At 40.6% G+C, this 24,027-nt stretch overlaps 1 protein-coding gene across 3 annotated transcripts in view; it reads left to right on the forward strand.

The window, feature by feature from the left end:
• The first annotated feature begins 834 nt into the window (after positions 1-834).
• The window catches only part of TXNDC11 (thioredoxin domain containing 11), a 55,836-nt gene continuing 32,643 nt past the window's right edge, over positions 835-24,027 (forward strand). The window contains exons 1-5 of one of the 3 annotated variants that reach the window (XM_032460777.1): positions 835-1,236; positions 6,877-7,093; positions 9,628-9,725; positions 13,181-13,310; positions 23,262-23,355. In XM_032460777.1, the coding sequence (XP_032316668.1) occupies positions 989-1,236; positions 6,877-7,093; positions 9,628-9,725; positions 13,181-13,310; positions 23,262-23,355 (787 nt within the window). In that variant the 5' untranslated portion in view covers positions 835-988. Of the gene's footprint in view, positions 1,237-6,876; positions 7,094-9,627; positions 9,726-13,180; positions 13,311-23,261; positions 23,356-24,027 lie in introns of those variants that run through there. The other 2 variants (XM_032460776.1, XM_014564582.2) reach the window with 2 other exon arrangements.

Genomic DNA, 24,027 nt, shown 5'->3' on the forward strand with positions numbered 1-24,027 from the left:
CTTAAATTAACCAGGGAGGACTGCCTTTGAGTCTTAATTCCTCGCCTACCGGGTTTATGGCCTCGGTTAGGTGGCTTTTCCAAGCCTCAGTTTTCCAATCTGTAAAGCGAGTACAGGCAGCAAAGACCCTCCTCCCAGGGCCTTGGTGTTGGGAGACGGTGCTCGGGCTCACAGCACTTAATGCAGGTCATGAATACTGGGAGACAACGGTAACTACGATTTATTGAGCATGCCCTATCAGCCCAGCAGTTTCCATCAATTAACTCATTAAATCCTCAAAGCAGCTTTGTGAGGACGGTACTGATGCCACCCCCATTTTATAGATGTGTAAACCGAGGCCATGATATTTCCAGCCTCATTCCTCGTTCCGGGGGCATTTTTCGCCTCTGTACGTGTTTTCCTTCCGTTAATCAGGGATAATAATCGGCACGGACGTCCTCCGGGACCTGTAGTAACACTATCAGACACGACTGCTGTCACCGTTACGGCTCTTGAAACTCACAGGGTCAAAACGAGGACTCCCGGGAAACCGAAGCTGCTTTTGTCAGCGCGGGGCAGACCAGGGGTAGGAGTAGCGGGAAGCTACGCGCCCGCGCCTGCGCAGATTCAGTGGACCCGGACGGGGCGGCGGGCACGTGGCGACGGTGGCGCCTGCGCAAACTGCAGGAACCCGGGTGGGGCCTGTAGGGTAACCATGCGGCAGCGGCGATGCCGGCGGGGGAGGGGTCTGCGCAGAATCCTTGAGCGAGAGGGCGTGGCTCTCCGCGGGGCGGGGCTGCCAGGCGGTGTCCGCGCAGACTCTGCGGGTGGGGGCGGAGCCGCCTGCGCGGGGGCGGGCGCCGTGGCGGCTGCCAGGCTGACGTGGAGGGTCCGGGTTAGCCGGTTCCGCGAGCTGCGGGATTGGGGAGCGACGGGCCGGGCCGGGCCCTCCGGCCCAAGGCGGCGACGGCGGCGGCGGCGGTATAAAGCCGGCGACGGGGAGCATGTAATGTCGGAATGCGGAGGCCGCGGCGGCGGCGGCAGCAGCAGCAGCGACGACGCCGAGGACGAGGGTGGCGGCGGCGGCGGCCCCGCGGGCTCCGGCTCCTTCAGCCCGGCCCCGGCTGCGTCCTCCGAGGGCCGGCTCCGCCGCGGACTGCGCGGCGCCTCCCTCATGGCGCGCCGGCGGCCCGAGCTGCTCTGCGGGGCCGTGGCGCTCGGCTGCGCGCTGCTCCTCGCCCTCAAGTTCACCTGCAGGTGAGGCGGTCCGTAACCCCTGGTCCCCGGCCTGGAGCCCGTCGTGCCGGCCTGGGGCGCGTGACGGGCTTGAGGCCCTCAGGGTCGAGGGTCGTAGTGGCCTCTGGGGAAGTCAGGCCTGACTTTGCCTGGAGCGTTGGACTTAACCCTCCTCCGCCAAGCGGCCCTGCTCGCCGCTTTCCTTCCTCCCCGGCCAGCCAGCCATTTGGCGAGGTTTGGGGATGCTTCCCGGCGCCCTTTCCTCTTATTTTAGTACCAGCGAAGGTGGGCAAGGTTGTGAGTTGCTTGTCACCTGTTGGAGTTTCTTGGGGGTGCACCTGTCACTTGCGTGCGCCCAGGCTGTAGGACCCTAATTTATCTCCCATTTTATTTTCCCTATTCCTTGGGTAGGTGCAGACCATTAGCGTCCCAGGCGTTGAGAATTCATGCACTCAGCAATCTAACGATTCTTTATCCACACCTATTATGTGTGGAGCACTCATCCAGGTGAGCGATGAAGGTAAAAGTCCCTGCTCTCCGTTTCATGGGGTGATACAGGCGGTAAACAAGTAAATTTAATATAGTTTTAACGGGCTTCAGAAAGTGCTGTGCAGGAAATAGAATCGATGAGGGTGAAGCAGTAAGGCCTTCCTAAGGGAGCTACATAGGAAACTCACCCAGGAAGAGGAAGGGGCCAGCGTTGGGGCGATCTGGAGGAAGTGTGCAGGGTAGAGGGAACAGCGAGTGCAGAGGTCTGAGGCTGGAAAGGGCTGGTGTTTTCCTGAAACTAGAAGGAAGGCCTGAGTAGGCTGAAGCATAGTGAGCAGGAAAAATGAAAATTAACGTGTCTCTCTTTGGGAAAGTACACAATTAGGAAATTTACTTTAAATTTCAGGAGTACTTTTGGCCTGCCAAATCCACAGAGTATCTCCTGGGACTCCAGTTTTTAAATCTATGTTGCCATTGACTGGCATATTGGCCAAGAGGAGGATTTCAACTGGAAACATTTTTATTGAGTCTGTTAAACACAGCATGTGGCTCCCGTTGTCAAAGAGATGTCAAAGGATTGGGGATTGTAGTGGAAAGTAGTAAGTTACAACTATCATTGAGTGTTTGCCATCTGCCAGGTGCTGTACTACCAGCAGGGTTTCTCAGCCTCCGTACTGTTGATATTTTGGGCCAGATAATTCTTTGTTGTGGGGGACTTCCTATACATTGTGGGATGTTTAGCAGCATCCCTGGCCTCTACCTACTACATGCCAGTAGCTCCCCCTAGTCCTGGCCCCCCACCCCAGATGTCACAACCAAAAATGTCTTTAGACAGTACCAGATGTCCCCTGGGGAACAGAATCACCTATTTGGGAACTACAGATTACATGAATGTATTTATTCGTTTAACCCATAATTTGAGAGCCTAGTATGGATCACTTCAAGTCTCAGTCCCCAGTAAAGTCTGGGTATACCCTTCCAGTTTACACACGGAGTGGCACTTTGATCATGTTGCAAAACTTGCCCCAAATCACATCCACCTATTAAGTGGCTGACCTGGAATTTGAATCCTTTTTTATCAGGAACTAGGTTCTTTTTTTTTTTTTTTTTAACATTTTTTATTGATTTATAATCATTTTTATTGATTTATAATCATTTTATTGATTTATAATAATCATTTTTTATTGATTTATAATCAATGTTGTGAGGAACTAGGTTCTTAATGTTGTTCTTTATCATGTCCAGCACAGGGAAATTACACAAATTGTTTTACAAGGCAGACTACTGCAAGGTGGAAATTATTTGGGTTCAAATTAGGGAGAGAGGTTTTCTCTCTTCTAAGAGTGGGGAGCTTACTTGCATCAGTTTATCTGTCTGTAGTAATAATGTCTAGTGTTCTGAGACAACATGACTTGATATGAAAGTCCTTTGAGATTTCAGGAAGAAGAAAGAGTGTAAATCCAGTTACTGGAGCAGACCAAGCAAGATCCCCACCTGCTTCGGACAAGGGGAGTGAGCCAGTGAACAGGCTGCTTGCCTGGCTAGCTCCTTTCTGTGCCCCTGGCGAATTTGACATTCTTTTAATAGACTCAGGCTGGCTTTCTTAGAGTCGTCTTTGATTGAATGGTGTTACGATACTATTTTACCGCCCTACAACTGACTGTAACATTTCTGCCCCTCTTTTCCGTTTTACTTTTAAGATCTTTGTGTTAACGAGGACAGAGGCTTAAAGGAGAGTAGAGTTTTTAAAACTTGATTTTTATTAATAGTTCCAAGCCTGAAATAAGTGACAGCCCTCTTTAGTGTCTCGTTGCTTAGCTGAGTTCAAATCAGATAGCATTAAGAAAAGATTGGTTTGGGGTTGAAATGCTGTTAATAATTGTGCATTTCTGGGCACTTAATCTCTGTCCTACTTGCCTTTCTATCCATTTACTCTCCCTGACTTGAGCCTCACTTTGTTTTTACCCTGATTTGGAGGGAGAAAATTGTGTGTATGTTTGTGTATCTGTCTCTTTATCTATATGGGTATATATTCATTTTGTTTTATTTCCTTTTGTAATCGCAAAGCTGCTACAGGTCCTCTTTGGAAGGAGTATGAATCTCATACAAAACTTGGGAGTTGCAGCAGGCCTTCCTTGTTTGTGACCAACTCTTGAGTTTTGGGTGCCTGAGACTTAGACTTCAAAGCTGAAGGAAATCTTTGATCTAGGTATAGTTTCTCAAAAACTAGCTAACTGAGGAGTTAAGTGGAAACTTGTGAATGTTTCTGATGAGGCAGAGGCATATGTTTCTCTTGCCTGGTTAATGTTTGCCTTTTGATGGGCCACAGGTTTATCTGGCTCGCTTACTTGAGCTGTTCTGAACATGCAGAGCAACAATACTAAGTTGATGGTTATCCTTTGTTTGGATGTCACAGACCTGTGTTTTCCCTCAGGTTGTGTTATTGAACACTTAACATGAGATTTGAATAGTGGAAAAATAATCAGAGCAGAATTTTGTACCTGTTGAAAATGTGTCACTTAATTGCTGCCAGGCCTTCCTCCCCTCTGCATGACTGTCTTCGTGTCACTCAGGTCTCAGCTGAAAAGATACTACTCTGACCACCACCCCATCGAGGAGCTTCCGGGTCCCCCGTCACATCACCCTGTTAAGTTCTTCCGCAGAGCGTGATCATTTTGTGTGGTTTTGTGTTTGTTTACAGGTTTGGTTGTTTGCCTGTCTTCCTCCCTGAGAAAGTCAGCCCCTTGAGAGCACATGTTCGCCTCCTGTGGCTTTGGTACCTATAGTGCAGTGCCTGAAGCACAGTGACATTTGCTCAGTGAGCATTTTTTTGAATTATTGTGTCAGTGACTGAGTTTTTCATGTCGTAAAGATCTTTTACATAGACAAAGCTCCCTGATTGCAGGGTTAAAATGTTAGTTTGAATAAACAGGAAATTTGCTCTTTTAATAGCATTACTTTATGATGTTAATAATTTTTGGTTAAAATAGGGAAGTAATATATTTAAAACTGTCTCATTTCAGAAAGCTGACACCTTCTAGATGTAGAGAAGGGTGTGGACTCTTTTCCTCAAACTAAATGACCCAGAGCTCTCAGAGTAGCTTAGGCCTCGGGCATTTGTGTGTTTTCTTTTTTGGTTCTAAATATCTGGCTGGCTGCTGCATACCTATCTCAGAGCTGGCATTGCCTTCCGTCCTATTCCTCCTTCCTGCTACTTTGCTATATTCTGAGAAACCAGGTTCATTTGAACACATATAAACTTAGAATACAATTAGGTCATCCTTAGATTCATCCCTAGTAAGGCAAATGGGCCTTCCAACATTTTGATTCTTTCAGATTGTTCTTAATAATATATGTCTATATGGATTGGTGTTTAATTTGCTTTCACCTGTGTTCAGGTGAGATGAGTAGGGTAGGTTTGTTCATTTCACAAATTACTGAACTTCATAGTTCCAGGAACTGCTGCACAATGAGGATCTAACAGTGACAGAGAGCCAGGGTCCTTGCCCTCATGGAGTTAATGCTCTGGTAGAACAGATAGTTAATAAACAGGTAATATAAGTAAGTCACAGACTATGGTGAGGGCTATGAAGGCAGCTAAGGGGAAGCTGAGAGGAAAAAACTTGAGAGCTACCTGCTTCGGTAGTCATCAGGGTAGTCCTCACTGAGGAGGTGACAGATCAGCCAAGCTTTTTTCTCATCAGCACTGTTCCTCAGTGCCCCTCCTGCAGTCAGTCTTCCCGCCTGACTCCTAACTCCAGACAACCACTGATGTGATTTATTTCATTATAGTTTTGCCAGTTTGGGAAGTTCATATAAATGTGTTCATATTATACATATTCTTTAGCATCTGGCTTTTTTCATTCAGTATAATTATTTTGAAACTTCTCCAGTTACAGTATGTATCAGTTCTTTTTTTAATTGCTGAGTAACATTTAATTGTAAGGATACACCCCAGTTTATTTATCCTTTCACCTAATGAGTTACTCTAGCTTTTTTATGCTTACTGTTTATGTGGTTTGTCTTTTTCCATCCTTGTGCTTTCATGCTGTCTATGTCTTTATGCTTAAAATGTGGGTTTTTATTTTTTGTTTTTTTAGATATCATATGGGTTTTGCTTCATTTTCCTGCCTGGTAATCTCTTCTTAATTGGGGGGTTTAGTCCTTTTATGTTTAATGTAATTATTGATATGGTTGGGTTTAAGTCTGCCTTCTGGCTGTTTGTTTTCCATTTGTACCTTCTGGTCTTTATTCCTTTCTTGGTTCTTTTCTGCCCTCTTCTGGGTTAACTGAATATTTTGAGGGTTCCATTTTTATTTCCTCTATTGGTTTCTCAGCCAAGCTGCTATAATGGTTTTGTACCACATTAGTGCAGATATATGGACAGCTTAGTGTGTTTACTAGGATTTTTTAACTTGGTAGGGTGCAACCTCAGCCAAGACGTTTTTGTCTTGATGGGGAAAGTAGTGGCAGCTCTGTGACTTCTGACCACTTACTCAGTGTTTTGTTTCTCCTCCTGACCTCTCCCTTTTGGGAACTTCAAGTACATACTCAGGAAACTTTTTCAGTTAAATGGCTGTTGCTTTGTTATTCATCTTTGTTAACCTTTGGATCATGATATATATTTGGAGAAATCTACATTTTTATTTAATTACTACTTTTACCTGAGTGCCCTGGATGAGTACAGGCCAACTCCAGCTAATAAACTAAATGTGAGTTGATTGTAAGCATTTTCTATGCTGATTAGTGGTCCCATGTGTGCTCATTTCTGAGTGAGCTCACCGGTGGCCCTGAAGCCATGGAGATCAGTGGTTCCTGTGGAGAGCAAGGCTTTAGAGAGATGAGGATGGAGTTTCTTGGGTGGAGAAGGCAAGAATCTGAGTTATTCAGACACCCTTCTCTTCTGCTCTCCCCTACCCTCCCACCCCACACTTGGGGAGATAATGTTAGAGAATCATTTTTAACACGTTATTCATGTCTTGCATTCTCTCAGCCAAATGTTGCCTTAACTTAGCACAAAATTTTACTTCTGTGCTCCAGGACAGTGTTTTGGGAACTCCATTTTCTTATTCAAAAGTTTTTTCTTTTAAGCTTCATTCTTCTTCCACACAAATTTGTTGTTAGAAGAAGAGAAACTAAGCAATCTTGTTTGTGTTTGCTCTTTTTTTTTAGCCGAGCAAAAGATGTGATCATACCAGCAAAGCCACCTGTCAGCTTTTTCTCCTCGAGGTCTCCAGTTCTTGACCTCTTCCAGGGGCAGCTGGACTACGCAGAGCACGTTCGCCGGGACTCGGAGGTGGCGCTGCTGTTCTTCTACGCTCCGTGGTGTGGACAGTCCATCGCCGCCAGGGCAGAAATTGAACAAGCAGCAAGTCAGCTTTCAGACCAGGTAATGCTGACGTTCACCCAAGAATCAAATGACTGTCAGTCCATGTGCAGAGCTGATTGTCCTCATAGGGACACTTACCCAGATGGCTGATTTTGCCAGGGTGAAGGCCAGGAGCCTTACTTTGTAAATTGCAGAGCCTTCTATAAAGAAGCGGGATTTCTGATTGTGATGGTCATAGTTGGTTAGAGGCAGGAAAGGGAGCGGATTCTGCAGTTCCTCAGTGATGCAAGCCAGTGCTCATCTCAGGGTGCCATGCTGTTTGGTTTCAGTGCTGAAAGGGGTGAGGAGACTGAAAGTCCTGTTGAATATATATTTGATCTTTGTTGATTAGTTATTTTACGTAAGAGAAATACGTGTATCATGACTACAGTGTAACAGGCTGACCTTTGAAATACCTGGACCAGAACTATATTCAGTAAATATTTAATGAATGCCACCTTTGTGCTAGACAAGAGGGATAGGCAGGCAATTGATACATAGGCCTTATGTGTGGCGGTGGTTTCAATCCAGCGGGTCCCAGTTGTCTTTTATACAACAAGTATTTTATGATGTCCCTTTTTCTGTCCTCAGAACGAGTTCATAGATGATCAAACTTCCTTATACATATAATTTCAAAATAGCCAATCTTACTGCACCAACATAAAGGTGGGTAACATAAAGATGGGGAAAAAAACCGTGCTGTATAATTAAATCATATGTGCTTCAGTATGTAAATGCTTGGGCAAGTTAGTTCTCTGTGCCTCCATGTGGAACCATTGTGAAGAGGACAGTTACAGGTGGAGACCCGTAAAGGTGTGATGCGTTGGCGACTCAGGTGCCACGGGGACACTGCTCTCAGTGATATGATTTTTTTCTAAGTGGTGAACAGCTCTTGGTAAAGTTCTGAACCAAACAGTACTTTCTGCCCTCAGTTAAACAGAAGTTGCCTTCTTAAGTGCAGTGAACACAAAAGCCATGCTTTGGATTCACGTATAAAATGGAGTTGGGTTCTGGGCTTGAATAATAGCAAACAGATTTCCCCCAACATCAGTGTTTGGCAGGACATTTAAAACTGCTCTGGATGATGGGGGTGACTTCCCTGTGCAGAGCAGTTCTGAGCATTGTGGGATAAGTACGGCGGCCTCTGCCCACTGCATGTGCTACAGCTTCCCCGGCCATCACAACCAGCCAGAAGGCTGGTAGCCCCGTTCTCCTGAAGCAGGACCTTGGGCTTAGAGAGCCGAGCAGTTTGTTAAAGATCCCAGGACAAGTGGTGGAGGTTTCAGTGCTATCCACAACTGATGGGCACTGCTTTTCTCAAAGATTTTTATAGCTCCTTCTAAATTGAGAGCTTACGGTTCTGTGTTCTCAGTAGGGAAAAGGAGCAGGTTTATTTTTGGAAAAAGGCAAAAACTGAGCAACATTCCTTAATAAAACTAGCAAACATGATAGATGGTGCCCTATTTTTGAGACGTCAGCTTTTAGTAAAGATACTGTTGCTCTTCCTTTGTATAGACTATTAAAGGAATTCTTGAGACTCTCTTCTGTTTTGTGCAGCATTGCTGTCTAGTGAGTATAAGGAACCTGAAAGTGACTTTCCATTTGTAGTCTCTTCATATTTTTCAGTATTTTGTTATAAAAATTTTAAACACATAGCAAAAGTAAAAGAATTTTACAAATACCTGCCACTTAAATTCTACTATTAACATTTTATTATGCTTGTTTTGTCATGTATTTATCATGGCTTTCAACTAGAGACAGTTTTGTCTCTGTCTGGAGAGATTTTTGGTTGTTACCACTTGAGAGGGAGATGCTGCTGGCATCTAATGGGTAGAGGCCAGGGATCCTATACCATCTTGCGTCTAGTGTGTGGGACAGTCCTGCATGACACGAACAAACAGAACAGCGGCAACAAAAACCTGTAACGTTCAAGCCCAAAATGTCAGTGTTGCCAAAGTTGAGAAACTCTGCTCCAGTCTATTAATCAGTCTTATTTTGAGTACATTTCAAAGTAAATTGCAGGCATTGGGACACTACTCTTTAAATACTTCAGCATCTACCAATGAATGTATATTTAGTCCATATTTTTAATATCTGATAGTACATTTTAGAGTATAGCTTTAATCATCTATTATCTTTATTAGTTTTTAATATAGTCTTTAAAAATGTTCCTTTGAAATTTGTGGTATTTCATTTGTAAAGATTTTTTTCATTCTCAGATGCTCAGTTTGACTATCGAAAGATGTCTCCTTCTACTAAGTTTTAGTGTATTCATGCTTAGAAAAAGTTTGTTGGTGTTCATTCACTTCAGAATCTAAAGCATTCCTCTTGGGACAGACTCCAAAATATTCAGAGTCCTAGCTGGACACTGTAGATAAGAGTCTTTCTTTTTCACTGTAGTGGTAAATGATGACCTTCTTTGAACACTCAAAATAATTTTTTTCATACTTTCTGTTTCAGAGAGGAATAGTTCCATTTCTATAATTTAATGTTTTAAACCTTGGTAAATTTTCAGTTGTTATTTATAGTCATTTGAGACCTTCTTTGACTTGCAGGTGTTGTTTGTGGCAATTAACTGTTGGTGGAACCAGGGGAAATGCAGAAAACAGAAACATTTCTTCTATTTTCCTGTAATATATCTCTATCATCGGAGGTAAGAACTTTTAAGTAGTGTGTCTAATTCCAGTTAAGTCTGTCAGTTTCAAGGTGAGTTTTGTTTTTTTTCTGTTTAAAAGTATTCACTGTAGAAAATTGAGAAAATAACAAATAGGCAAAAATAAAGGGTCTGTGATTTTGTCAGCCTTTCATGATCACCATGTGTTTTGATTTTTACCCTCCTGTGATATACATATCCACTCCCTTTTTTAAATTAAAAAAATGGGATCATGTAGTAATACTATTTTCTAAACTGCTTTTTCTTTTATGAACATTTTTTTTCATGTCATTACACATCCTCTACAGCATTGTTTTTAATAATACTGGTTACTCCACTGAGAGGTTGTACATTTCAGACGTTCTAGAAGTATTTTATGGTTTAAAAATAGATGAAAGTCCTTATCCCATTACCTGGCATCATAGCACAGTCAGGAGGGTGTCTTAACATCTTTTCATTTGGAAGGAAAATTGCAACAAGTCCACAGTCCTATCATCCATCATTCTGAACTCCAAAGAGCTCTGAAACCCTAAAGGCTTTCATAAATTTTGTCCCCAAATGGCATCCATCTGGCCTGAAGTAACAAGTCTTTATGCCACTTCAGGTTCCACTGTACTCATTTTGCTGCAGAAATACTGCTGTTTGATTTTGGAGTACTGCCCAGACTTTGCTGTGGAGGAGAAGTAATGTCTGAACTCTGACTTGAAGGATTTTTTGAGACAAGAGATGGGACTTTGGACTTTGTTCAATGTACTTGGCTTGAAGTTTGTTACTGAAGGTAAAATGGGATAAGAAGATTTGACCAGTAAGAGCTTTTACTTTTTAGGCTTTATTTATTTCCTTCCTCTAAGATTCATGGATCTTAATCAATGGGGTTTTATAACAAACAGCAGCAAACTCTCGTTTGTGGATTATCTGTCACATTCCACTACATTCCTACGTCTCTAACATGACATGACATTGTGTGGCACATAGTGTTGTTTCTCAGGAGCTATTAAATAGAACTTGGGCGAAAAATATGCTTTCCTACCCCATCTCCACCCTCACATTTTCCTGTGGATACAAGAACATTTTCTCAGAGTAACTTTCTGATGGTTACTTTTTTTCTTTCTTTTTTCTTTTCTTTTCTTTTTTTTTTTTTTAAGGTAAGTGTAAGTGTAAGGTGTTAATACTTGAAGGTTCTAAAACTCAGTACTCTGTAATGAGTGATGAGCTCACCCTAGAGAGATCCCTGCATTTCTTTTTTTTTTGACATAGGAAATAGGGCACAGATGCCTAGCAGGGAGTACAGACATTGCAACTGTATGTAACCAAGCCAGCTGCCCAGAGGTAGACTTAACTTGATGTGGCAGTTAAAATCGTAAGAGTTCCCTTGAATTGAGTACAAGTATCATTTTGGGGTACGAGAGTGTGCAATGTCGTCTTAGACTGTTTGTTTTCTTAGTTTTTATAGAAAGGTTGAAAGAACACGAAAGGAACTTTAGAAATACCTAGTCCAACCCTCTCGTTTTTCAGATGAGGAATTTGAGGTCGGTGGTCACCTTGAAGTGCTTGCCCTTCATCTTTGCCTGTTGGAGTTTTACTTGTTGAAGTCAGTTCAGACCCATTAACACTCATTTCAACATCTACCATTCCCAGTGTACCAAAAACAAGAAAGTGCTAAGGCACAGTGAGACCCAGAAGATAGCCTTTTTGTATTCTCTTTAAGAATCTTCAAGCCCTCTCTTTTCTACATACATACACGAGTGAAATGTGTTCCTTCAATTAAACTCTCTCGTAAACATTCTGTCGTCTTGAGGGTCTTCTGGTTACCGCTGCTTGCAGTTGTGGCCCTTGGGCAGACCGCTGCTGTTTGTTTGTGTGTGTGTGTTGTTGCTTCTGTTTGTGTAATGGCGTAACTAGTAGTAACTGCTTACAGAAGTTAACTGACTTTTCTGTTTTGTGAAAGTGGCTTCCATTTTTTTGACTTGTGTTGATACCAGTTACAAAGGCAGTTTATAAAAGGCTCTGAAGCAGAAGTAGTTTTCTCAAAACACTGCAAATCTCAGCTGCCCTAGGTCAGCTTGTCCTAAGGCAAGGCTGTAGTGTGTTGGTAAAACAAGTTTCACATCCCGCATCCTGGGATCTTCTCATTACAGCAAGTCACTGGGACCTTTGTCACATCGCACCAGGGAACCTCCCGGAGCTTGTTTGCTTGAGTAGATGAGGCTTCCAGATTGGTTGGTTCCCTTTTGCTGAACAAAATAAGTTATCAGATGATTTTTTGATTTCTTCCTTTAAATTAAAAATTGGTGGTGGTTGGTGGGGTTGGTGGTGGTGGTAATTTTTAACGTTCAATTAGTTAACAAATTAGCTGTTAGTCTTGAGTTGGTAGAATTGTTAACCCAGTCTACCAGCTGTGCATGTAGAATGCTATTTTTACTTTTTTCGTGCTAATATTCTTCTGTCTGGCATCATATTCTGCAGTGCGCGCTGAAGAATTGTGTTTATCTCATCCCATTATATGTGTGTGTGGATTTCTGTAACCATATATTACAGTATTGTGATCACAGCATTTGTGTAATTCTTCACTGTGCTCTCTGTTGTTGCTATTAACAGTAGGCTTAATGTCAATTTCTATTTAGAGAGAAGAATGGTTATGGAGTTGCTGAATTTCACCATACTCCCCCACCCCCACCACATACCACCCAGTTGTATTTGAGCAATGTCTCTATTGTGCAAGATTGAAGAAAGCCATGTGAGGATTCTGATTAGCTTAGGAAGATGACTGAATGTTGGAAGTACTGCATAGCAATACTAAATCAAATTCCTTTGCATCCCCAAGCACAGCTGGAGGGGAAAATAAGGAAGATCATTTATACAGGTCCCTGATTTCATACCTTCATATAATTTTTTGTTGTTATAGTAAAGCTTTAAATAGGTTTAAGGTTCACTTAATGATCCTTTCTGTAAGTGCCTTTGAGAATATTTAGTAACTACGTTTTAGTAGTTAGTTGGCTGTGGACCAACTGCTTAACTTGTTCCTTATTTCAGACTGACTTGAAAAGAAATGTCTGCCCCCCTACATGGAATTGTATAGTTAAGATTCTGGAATCCTTTAGCATTTGGTCAGTTTCCAGCATTACCTTTTTGTTTTGTTTTTGTCTTTTAAAGAAATACTATTGTGAGAATTTTTTTTCAGGGAGTAGAGTGCATTTTTTTTGCTTTGAAATTCAGTTTGCAGATTTAAGCTCATGTAAAAGAGTAATGACCACTTACTTGTATGTCCCCTCACATAAAATGCTTATTCTTAATCGGCCCTCCGGTCACCTCCCGGAGGCCTCTTAACTGTGAACCAGTTGGGATCCTAAAACAAGACGTTTTCATTTTGTGGTATGGGTGATTTCAGTTTTACATTACAGGTTTTAATGCATGGTGTATTATTATTTTTTTTATTTTTATTTTTTTGGTACTAGTTTTGGACCAATCGAATACAAAGGCCCCATGAGTGCTGTTTACATTGAGAAGTTTGTCCGCCGGGTGATGAAACCACTTCTCTACATCCCATCTCAATCAGAGTTACTAGATTTCCTCTCAAACTACGAGGTACCTATCTTTCCTGTCTTCTCCTGTTCCCACAGGCTTCACTGGGTTGCACTGGATTGTTTGTGTTAGAAGGGTTTTTATACCTCCTGATTTGTAGCAATTAAAATATCACATTATAGATAAACCCCAATTAAATGCTTTTTGAGATACTTGATTATAGGGATGGTTTGGCCGCATAAGTTTTAAGAGAATAGAATACTTGGAAAACCTTGTCTTTTTTATTTGGGAATTTTTGACAGACTTTCAGTTTGTTTCACAATTAAACTAGAGGTGTAAGAATTAATTTACAATTTATTTGCAGCTACAGAGTTCTAAAAATTTTATTTGATGCTTTTACTATGAGATACCTAGTTTTTCTTGTCGGTTGTAGTTTAGCTTTAAAAACAAAACAAAACAAAACTAAGAATATGTTCCTTTCTGTTTTATTAAGTGCATAACTATTTCAAGGCTCATCAACAGAAGATTTCCTAACATGGCTTCTCTACTGCTTTCCTATTGCCAGCTTCAACCCCTGATGAATTATTTTGATAGGATCTTCAAATGCATGTTCAGGACAGCTTATTATTGAGAGGCCAGTATAAAGCTTAAAATGATCTCAATAAATTATAAAAATAGTTCCACAAAAAAAATTCATTGAATCAAGTGTAAAATCATACTTGAACACAGGTGAAAATGATACTTAGCTGCAAAAAAATCAAGACCAGAAGTACCTGATAGAGATAAAAAACTATGAATCCAGACCTTGCTAATTGAGAATTTAGTAATTGTGACTCAGTTGAAGTTTACCTTTTGCACTATGTATATTTTACGTAGGTGGGATATGAATTTCTTTCCCCAGAACATCATTTACAGCTTTTTTTCAGTTACGTTAGAAACACTATTGATGCGTTAACTATTAGCAGATTACCCAAGCAGCAGCAGTGTTACTGTCTAGTTGTTCTGCTTGTGGTTCTTGGATGTGCATTTGAGTGAATGCTTCCTTACTCATATGTGGATGGAGGGTTTCCATGCCTTTTGTGGGCTTGCTCCTGTTTGGCGTGGGAGGCTGGTGGGCAGGAGCTACGCTGGGAGGCGGGGCATCTGCGCCTAGTTCCTTTGGCAGCACTAACTGGGTCTGTGACTTAGGGCAGGCAGGGGACAGGGTTTTCTTGAGATTCCTTTTAACTTTAGGTGCAGTAATTCTGTGATATGTGTTTCACATAGATTTGCAGCAGATGACAGGCAGAGTCACTGAAGGTGGTACAGCAAAATGGTGAAGAATCAGGGCTCGGATAGACCTGAATCCAAACTCATCTCTATCACTTATTGGCCCTGTGGCCTCTGGCTAGTATTTAACCTTTTTAAGCCTCCATTTCCTCATCTGTGAAATAGGGATTAAATGAGATAAAATGGAAGATGCCTGCTAGGATACAGTCCTAATAAATGGAAATTTATCAGTAAAAATGAAGTTGTGGGGAAATCCTGGATAGTTTGCACTACTGAGAGACTTAAAAAGTGCATAACACCTGCCAGAATTAGCTACTTATATAAAAAGAAAACCTTTTTTTTGGTAGTTAGGTGATAAAAAGTGACCGGTAGGATCCAAGAGGTCTTCCTTCAGTTAAGCTCTGTTGGGACTTTTGTAGAACACTGTGCCCAGATTTGTACCCTCTGTTTTTTCCTTCAAATTTTCACTCAATGTCCTTTAAAAAGTAGAGAGAGAAATGGGAGAAGTTGACACTATGGAGCGTCAACAAATAACATATAGCATGTGCTTACCCTTACCCAAAAAAGTGTAGGGAAAATTGAGATTGTTTAGCCTTATAAAAAGAGCACAGAGAGGCAGCTTCGTTATTATTTCCAGCTCTGTCAGAGATTTGTATCCAGAGAGTTCTGAGCCAGATCTCAGCAGAGGTCATGTGATAAGAAGGACTCAGCTAGGTCTCTGGAGACCTGAGTGTTAGCCCTGACTTTCGCAAGTCTCTGATTTCTGAGTTTTATGCAGATTTCTCATCTCTGAAATAAGGGAGTAGGCTCAGATAAACCCTTTTGACTGTTTTGGCTTTGGTGAAGTTTTGAGGTTGGAAATAGGCTGATAGAAGAAGGTTCATGAGTTTTTGATTGGGAAAGTATTTTTGAGACAATGGCTTTGAACATCTATATCAGAAATCTTTTTAATCCTTTTTCATTTAGTGCCTCTAAGATGTTTGTAGTTGGATCTGCGGGAGAGAGACAAGTGCACAGTTGTGACTGAGCAGCAGGGGTGATTCCTGCCCTTGAGTCTCTGCATTCTTTGAACCTGCTTTTCAGCAGCGCTTTCAGAGATCATGCTCCAGGTCTAACATTGAGTCCACGTGAGACTCGCCATTGTGCCAGTGACATTACTCAACGTTGTTTTTGTGGCACCCTACTTAATTAGAAGACGTGCGACAATGCTGAGACTGCCTTTAAGGTGGGACCCAAGAGAGTGCTGCCAAGATGGGACTCTGTATAGCTTTCACTGGCCTTCCCTGTGGCTGCCTCCCAAAAGCTGTAGATGGCTTTCAGCCTGTGAGAATCATCTTTTGCTGAGCTTCTTTTCACCAAGGTGAAATTGTTGGGTTGGCAAGAGACAATATTTGACTAATTGTGAAAGAATTTGGGAGTCAAGCTCAGCATGACACCTGTGAAACCACTTGTCTTGTGAAACATACCAAATACTGCCTGGGAAGAAGTGATACAATTTCATTCACTCTCTTTAAGATAACGTAAAGATAAAATTTCAGATCCAGAAGTGAAACCGCCATCATGGTTTTGACAGTTGAATAAATAGGAAAGTTAAAAGAATCTTTGGAGGCCCCACTCTGGAGCCTAATACACTATTAGACATTCCTCTAAATTAAGGTTTCTGAACCTCAGCATTATTGATGTTTGGAATCAGATAATTCTGCGTTGTGGGAGGCTGTCCTATGCTTTGCAGGATGTTTGACAGCATTTTTGGCCTCCACCAACTAGACTATTAGCACCCCCTTGCCTCCTTAGTTGCAAAATATCCAGGCATTATCGAATGTCCCTTGGTGGGGAAAAATCACCCCGGCTGAGAACCACTGCTAAATTACTGTTTCCCCTATAAGCCTTAAGGATGCCTCACAGGTGTTAGTACACTTTTTTTTTTCATGTAGCACACAGAATGCCACAATCAAATTGTTGCAAGTTTATTTGCTTATGACAGTGGCAGTAGAGAGAAGATGAAAATTAAGCAATACCTTAATTAGTAAATTCTAGAGTCTTATGTATGGGAACTAGAGCCAGGAGTGAGTTATGCTGTAATCGGTAGAGCTGCCCTTGATACTCTAATTTTTACTCAAGTCGTTTGTCCATACCTGCAGCACTCTCCCCCAAGAAAAAAGCATGCATCCTAACTATGTTAAGGGTACTGCTAATTTAAAGAAGTCTTGTTATGAAAAATACTTGTTTTGATCAAGAGCCTTATCTCCTAATTTATATTTTCTATAAATATGGATTTCAATATCAAGTGTGTTTAAATTTAGGTATACCATAATTGGGCTGAAATAATGAATGTTTTTGTGGCATTTGTAAGACTTGTTAGGATAGCATTGTGTTTTGTGTAGGTCTCTAGATGTGTTTGTGAGTCTTGTAGGGGTGCATTTGATAATTTTCCCCTTGTTAAAAAAAAACAATATTGATTACTTATAAATTTGTCTCTAATCCAGGTATTTGTGAACAGTCTGGATCATCATAAGGTTCTGTAGTTAGTGTCTATTGGGAAGTGATGATACCCTGAAATTAACAACTTTGTATATTGACATAAGCTTTTATTATATGTATGCTGAACTCTATTCACATGTGCTTATATTGCTGTTATAAAGAAGAATGCTGTAATTCTATCTTGATTTGAATTTTGTAAGTCCCACAGATGAATCCTTTTAAAAGCCTATTTCAGATGACTTGATCGTGAATTACCTGGAAGAGTAGAAGTTTTTATCCAATGGAAAATATTTTATTCAATTTAGATATCTCAAACCTGCCCAAATCAGATTGCTCATCATTCACTATAGTTTTTATATTTGTAAAATATGACACTGAACCCAGATACAATTTTTAGGAAAACAGTTTTGGCCTTTAATTTACTGAACATTGCAGAAACATTAAAGGTGAATATTATAAATACTTAACTCTATAAATTCCAGAATACTTTAGACATTATTAGCAAACAAAATATGAATGAACTATGCATTGGTAAGTGCCCTCCAGTTTTCAAGTGCTTTTACTTCTAATCTTTCCCACCAGCCATGTGAGATAGATGGAAATTGCAGATCCTTTCAACAGATTAAGAAGATAAGGTACAGAGAGGGTATGATTTACCCTAAATGGAGACTGGAATGTATCCCAGGACTTCTGTCCCCCAAAATTCTTCCTCGTACCCAAAGGAATGTTTAAGGTCTCTGAGTTGAAACTTCACTATGTATCTAGAGGTTAAAACTTTAAATATTTAATTATTTTGTCAATTTTGAACCTTCCTCCTTCATGAAAGAAGAATTTTGAAAGTTAGCTTCTTAATTTGTAACTTTTTTCCCTTCATTTTTAGGAATGGTTCTGAGAATAATTAGTGATAAGGATGGGATGTAGCTATTGACTTACAGTTAAAGCAGCAGAGTTGTACCATTTCCTGCTATTAAATGGCTTTTTGCATTCATTCTGCAGAACTGGGAGTGTTTTATGTATGATCGTTACACTATGGAGGCAGAGTAGAGTCTAAATTTTCTTCCCAGATATGCACTAAAATCATACTTGCATTATAAATAATGAATGTAGCTAAAATGAAGTGAACTTGCTGATGGACACTGCAGAGGGAGCTCAAAAGCTTTAAATCAGCTCATTGCAAACCATGTTAAGCTCTGCTTTCTTCATTTACTCCAATTGTAGAATTCCTCTTCCTTGAAAGTCCTTCCTACTTATTTAAGATACAGACAGGACAACTTAATTTATTACTTGTGGACAGCATAGTCAAACATACCTCAGTGTCATTTTTACTTTGGTAGACATTAAGTTCATTGCGAAGGGAATAGGACTGAGTATGGTGATGTCACTTTCACAGTCACTAGTTTTATGGCTCTTCTGTCTATTTTTCAAACATCATTGGTCTTAAGTATTGGTAGGTTCTACATCAGTAATGCTCTCTTTTTTTATATTTTAAACCATGTGATAGAATCATCTAATTTGTACCTTATGATTTACCCACCGATTGCCCACAGTGTTATTTAGAACTCTTTTATGTTGTATCTGTAGTCAAAATATTTTTGAAGTCTTTCCATGAATTTGTATAGTTTATCCCTCTTGAGGACAGTGATTTAGCATACATCCATTTTATTCTTAGAAGTTTTGATAAGCCAGATTGTTTTAAATTTAAGTGGGATAGGAAAAGGCTTGGGAATCGTTTAGAGGGAGAAGCAGGGCCTTGGGTAAATTGCCTGGTGACAGAAACCTAAGCACTTTGGAGGAAAACCTAGTAGGATGCTTGGTACCTACTGTTATCCTTTTGTTGGTTAGTAAAAGTCTACTCTGAATGTTGAGCAACTAAATAGATACTGTTTCTGTCAATTCATAGTTCTATAACCCTGTGAATTAGGTAGTTTTAAGTTTTCTAGGTGTGAGTTAATGTTAGTGCAGAAATATTTCAATTGCCATTGAGTAAAAAAAACCCACTGGAGTAACCATTCTCATGGCCACTAGAGGGCGTGTGCACCATCTGCTGAAATTTATGCCACACTGCCAAGGGTGCTCACTTAAGAAAGAAATCTTTAATGCTGATGAAGATTTGCTGGCCTCCTGTAAACAGTCTATTTTCAGCCTCCTTATTGTAGCAGGTACTGAAGATGCTGTACATCTTGGAATGGAATTGAAAACACACAAACTGGGTCAAGTTATAAGCTGCTACTCCTGTTTTGTTCTTCACTAAATTGTAAACTTGATGGAGGAGCTTTGTCTTATTTATCCTTTTATCCTCATTGGCTCTTTAATAAATGTTTTATTTTGTGCCTTTTTTATACCAGGCACTCTCTGAGCTGGAAATACAGTGATGAATGAGAGAGCTTCTGTTTCACGGACTTGTTTCACAGAGTTGAAAACAAAGGAAAACAAATAAACAGATTGTAAGGGGTTGAGTAGTATTCCCCCAAAATTCACATCCACCAGAAGCTCAGAATGTGGCTTTATTTGGAAATAGGGTCTTTACAGATGTCATTAGTGAAGGATCTCAAGATGAAATCTTCGTGGATTTAGAGTGGGTCCTAAATCCAGTGACTGGTGTCTTTATGAGAGGAGAGGACACAGAGACACAGGGAAGGAGGCCATGTGAGCATGAAGGCAGAGACTGGAGTGATGCAGCCACCAAAAGCTAGGAAAAAGGCAAGGAAACATCCTTGCCTAGAGCCTCCAGAGTGAGCATGGCCCTGCTGCCACCTTGATTTTGGACTCTGGCCTCCAGAACTGTGAGATAAATTTCTGTTGTTTTAAGCCACCAGGTTTGTGGTAATTGTTATGGCAGCTCTAAGAAACTTAACACACAGGGTAATTTCAGACAATAAGTGCTACAAAAAGAAAGAAAGGTGAAAAGATAGGTCTAAGTGTAGGGAGGAAGGGCGTAACTACTTTAGAAGGCAGAGAATACCTCTCTGAGGAAATGACATTTGAACAGAAACTTAGAGTGAAACCTTTGTGATATGATCCATCCCTGAGGAGATTTGGAGAAAGTGCTCCAGGAGGTGGGAACAGTAAGTGCAAAGGTCCTGAGGGAGGAACAGGACTGGTGGGGCCAGAGCAGAGGGGAGAGTGGTAGGAGATGAGGGCCCAGTGGTGCCTTGTGACCATTGTGTGTCCTGATTAGACCTCTGATTATTGGGCAGATGAAGGGAAGAGGAACAGTAACAGTCAGTTTTGTTCACCAGGCAGCTGTCCAAGCATCTGGGAGGGATCGATGGAAACACTGCAGCTGGAACCTGGGGTAGGTGATCTGTACGTGTTGGTGAGCATCAGTGTGAGGAGGGACAGCCTGTGTACCATCAGGGCTTCCACCCCAACCTCAGTCCAGTGTCAGGCTGGCCCACACGCTCGGCCAGCTCATCTGAAAAAGAGCCTCAAAAGTATAATAGGCAGGTCTGAGTTGTCTGCTTTGAACCAGCCCCTGGGTTTATTTACAGCCAAGCCAACAAGGGACGTAGACCTGGAAAGGTCCACGTATGTGAAGTGTATGTGCTTTGTTCCCAAACTTCCCTTTTTCCAGATTTAAGAAAGAACTGTGGAGGAAACTCTGAAATATATAATGATTTCTCAAATACAGCTTTGGTTGGGGAGACACTGAAACTTTGGGGAAATGCTTGCAAAATTTGTTTTACCTGAAGCATAACCAGAGCCAGTTTAATACTTTTAAATGATAATTTTCAATAGACATAAACAGATAACTATCACTTCATTTTATTTCCTCTTTTTATTATTTTGAAATGTTCATTTAAGTTACATTCTTAAACATGCCACCTTTCAAAATTTAATACAGATTGTCACAGTATTGTGAATATTTGAAAAACAGTACCTGTTTCAAAAACTTTGCCTATTTCTTGCATTTTAAATAGCTAGTATTCTATAATTCATACAAACTTTAATCCTCTCACATAGTTGTTGAATCTTATGATCTTCATTTCTTTGGCAATGAAAAGTAAAAATAATTTTGCTTATGGGGTTGTTCACTTTGTATTGTTTGTGAAATTTCTTTGGTCAGACTACTTGGAAACTTCAGTATCAGATCTTCTGAGGATAGAGGTGTCTTCATCCAAGCTGTATAGCCCCTTGGGAAAGTGCAGCAGTGGTGTCATCAACAAGAATAAACCCTTACACTGTAGAGAGGTCTGCAAAGGACCCCTGCAAATGGTCTAACCTTTATTCATTTTTAAAGGTTTTGTTTGGGTTTCCCATGAAGACTCAGAATCCAGGTTGTTTTTCCTTCCGTTAGTGTGTATACCAAAACACATACATAGTTGCATACATGCATGTCGACATATACATGTTTATGGGCCATGTGTCTCCTCCTGTGAAGCCACCTGAGATAACATGATGGGGGAAGAGAGCTGAAATTCACCTCATTTAATTTTTAGCCATGAAACATTTCTTAATATTTAGAATGAATTTCTTCCATTTGGTTTTGATTTAGAAGATTGGTTAAAGTTGAAAGAAGTTTAAATGAGTCTGTTTTCTTTCCATTATTTTTCATTTTTATCTTGTATCCAGTATTTACTGATTAAAATTTCTGAAGAGCTTGTCTTCCTTTGTTTGTGGTAGAAAGGCTCATCAGAACCTGGTTTGATATCTTGAGAACCCAAACACTGCATAGTTCTGCTTTGAGCCAATTCTGAATTGGCTTGTTAAAAACATGTTAAGGAGTTTAGCAAAAGAAAATCCTATTTTGATAACTTTGCTTTCTTTTTTTGTTTTGTTTTGTTTTTGTTTTTGGAGGGGAGATAATTAGGTTTATTTATTTATTCATGTTTAAAGGAGGTACTGGGGATTGAACTCAGGAACTCGTGCATGCTAAGCATGCGCTCTACCACTTGAGCTGTACCCTCCCCCAACTTTGCTTTCTGATTTCCTCAGTTGTTTGAGAAATTAGGTTTTTTCTGGATTTTTTTAACATGTTAACATTAAACACTCTGACTGTCTCAGTTTATACCAGAACCAAAACCAATTAGTTTATTTATGGATAAATCATTCCATTATAACGGAATCGTATGAGAATAAATAAGTGATTTAGATTTGAAAGGTAGTTTGTTCCACTACAGATCAGAAATTTCCTCTTTTATATATGACATACCAATTTTAAACTTCACCGACAGGTTAAATTTCCACTTTACCTTTCGGATCTTTGTCCAAGTGATCATATCAGCTCCACAGTTACTTACTAAGAAAATGCTGTTATGTGCTTTAGGGCTGGAAAGGACTCTTTACATTTGCCTAGTGTTTTATAGTTCATCAAGCTCATTATTCTCAAAAACTGCATGATGAATTGTCCCCATTTGCCAGATAAGGAAACTAAGACTTCACATTGAAGGGTTCACCCAAGATCATTCGGCTGTCAGATTTGAGCTTAGGTCTTGAAATTCTAAGCCCAGCACTGTTTCCTCAAGCATCTCACACTTTGGCTTTTAAGACATACAATTATAGAACAAAACTGGACAAAATGAGTGCCACAGGGCCTTCTAAGAAGGAAGAAATTCTGAACAGGAAGGCAGAATGTATCTGGTACGGGACAGTTAATTGGTTTGCAGAATAGAGGGGCATTCTGTGACAAACTTGGGGAAATGGAATGGGCAGTTGGAAATTGGCATGGAGGAACAGGAGGGCTCTCAGTAGACTGATCTGACAAGAGAGAAGGGCCGCCAGTGTGGAATGCTGGGCTCTGAGTGTTGGGGGAGGAAAGAGCCCCTCAAAGGATGGCCTTAAACACCAGTGGATTCAGTCAGAGGTAACCTGATTTCCAGTGAGTATAAAGGTGTGTTTAGAGTGAGGAAAGGAAGAGGTTGAGGAAGAAATGCAAGAAAGTTTACAAAGAAATCATTGACCTAGTTTGCCTGGAGTTACTAAACAAAACCAAATGAGTACTTGAACTTGATGGTGAGGTTTCAAACCAGGGACCTAGGAAAACTGTCCACAGAGTGTGGAAAGACTTGCATAGGGAGAGGGAAGGAAGTTTCAGCTCCGAATTGCCCCTGTAAAGCTGCTGCAACTCCATCCCTTGCCCTGCTGACTAATTGGAGGGAAAGGTCAGCCCTAACTGGCAACATTTTTCATGTGACTTTTAAAAAATGAAATGCAACAAATTGCGATTGTTAAATTACAGTGGCACGTCTTTCTTGTTTTAAAATATTTCCCATTGCGCAGTGACTGACGATGCCCCAGTCATCTAATTCTGCTCTTGTTCTGCAGCCTGGAGTACTTGGGTACTTTGAGTTCAGTGGCTCACCCCAGCCTCCTGGTTATGTGACCTTCTTCACTTCAGCATTGCATTCATTAAAGAAAGGTAAACACGATTCATATTAAGACATTAGTACCTTGACAGAAATGTATGTATATTGGTATCTTCTTTTACATATGTTATCTTTATGAATATATATTTAATTTTCTTGATTCTTTGTCTCTGTATTTGTATTAAATAGTTACATTGTTTTATGTTCTGTTGGCAAACAAAAGTTTGTGCTATTTCATATGTAGTCTCTTAAATGTTTAGTTTTTTAAAAATACAGCTTGATCACACAGTGTCAGCAATGATGTATTTTGCACTTTAAACTTTATTGTAATCTCTTTTCGTTTGACATTGTAAGTTTTGGTCAGAATTTTTAGTGGTTGTATTGTCAGTTGTATGCATCATAATCTAGGAATACATTTCCTTCAAGAAGTATTTTTGTAAGTATAAAGGTCATGTCACATTACAGTGTAAGTCTTCTGCCAGGTTCACTACTCTCAAATCCATATGTATATTTTTTTTTACTTAGCTAAATCATATATCATTTGAAGTTCTACTTTTTAAATTAAACTTGGTATCCTGGCCATTTTTTCACATTGCTCCGCGTTCTTTCTATCAGCCATGACCTTGCGTCAGTTCTGTCAGATACTTTCGTCTGCTCACTTGTCTTCATCTCCTTGTTACCACTCTGGTCCAAACCCCTTCCCCACCCCTAGACTAGACTAGTGG

Source organism: Camelus ferus, chromosome 18 (genome assembly GCF_009834535.1).
Source record: "Camelus ferus isolate YT-003-E chromosome 18, BCGSAC_Cfer_1.0, whole genome shotgun sequence".
NCBI classification, from domain to species: domain Eukaryota; kingdom Metazoa; phylum Chordata; class Mammalia; order Artiodactyla; family Camelidae; genus Camelus; species Camelus ferus.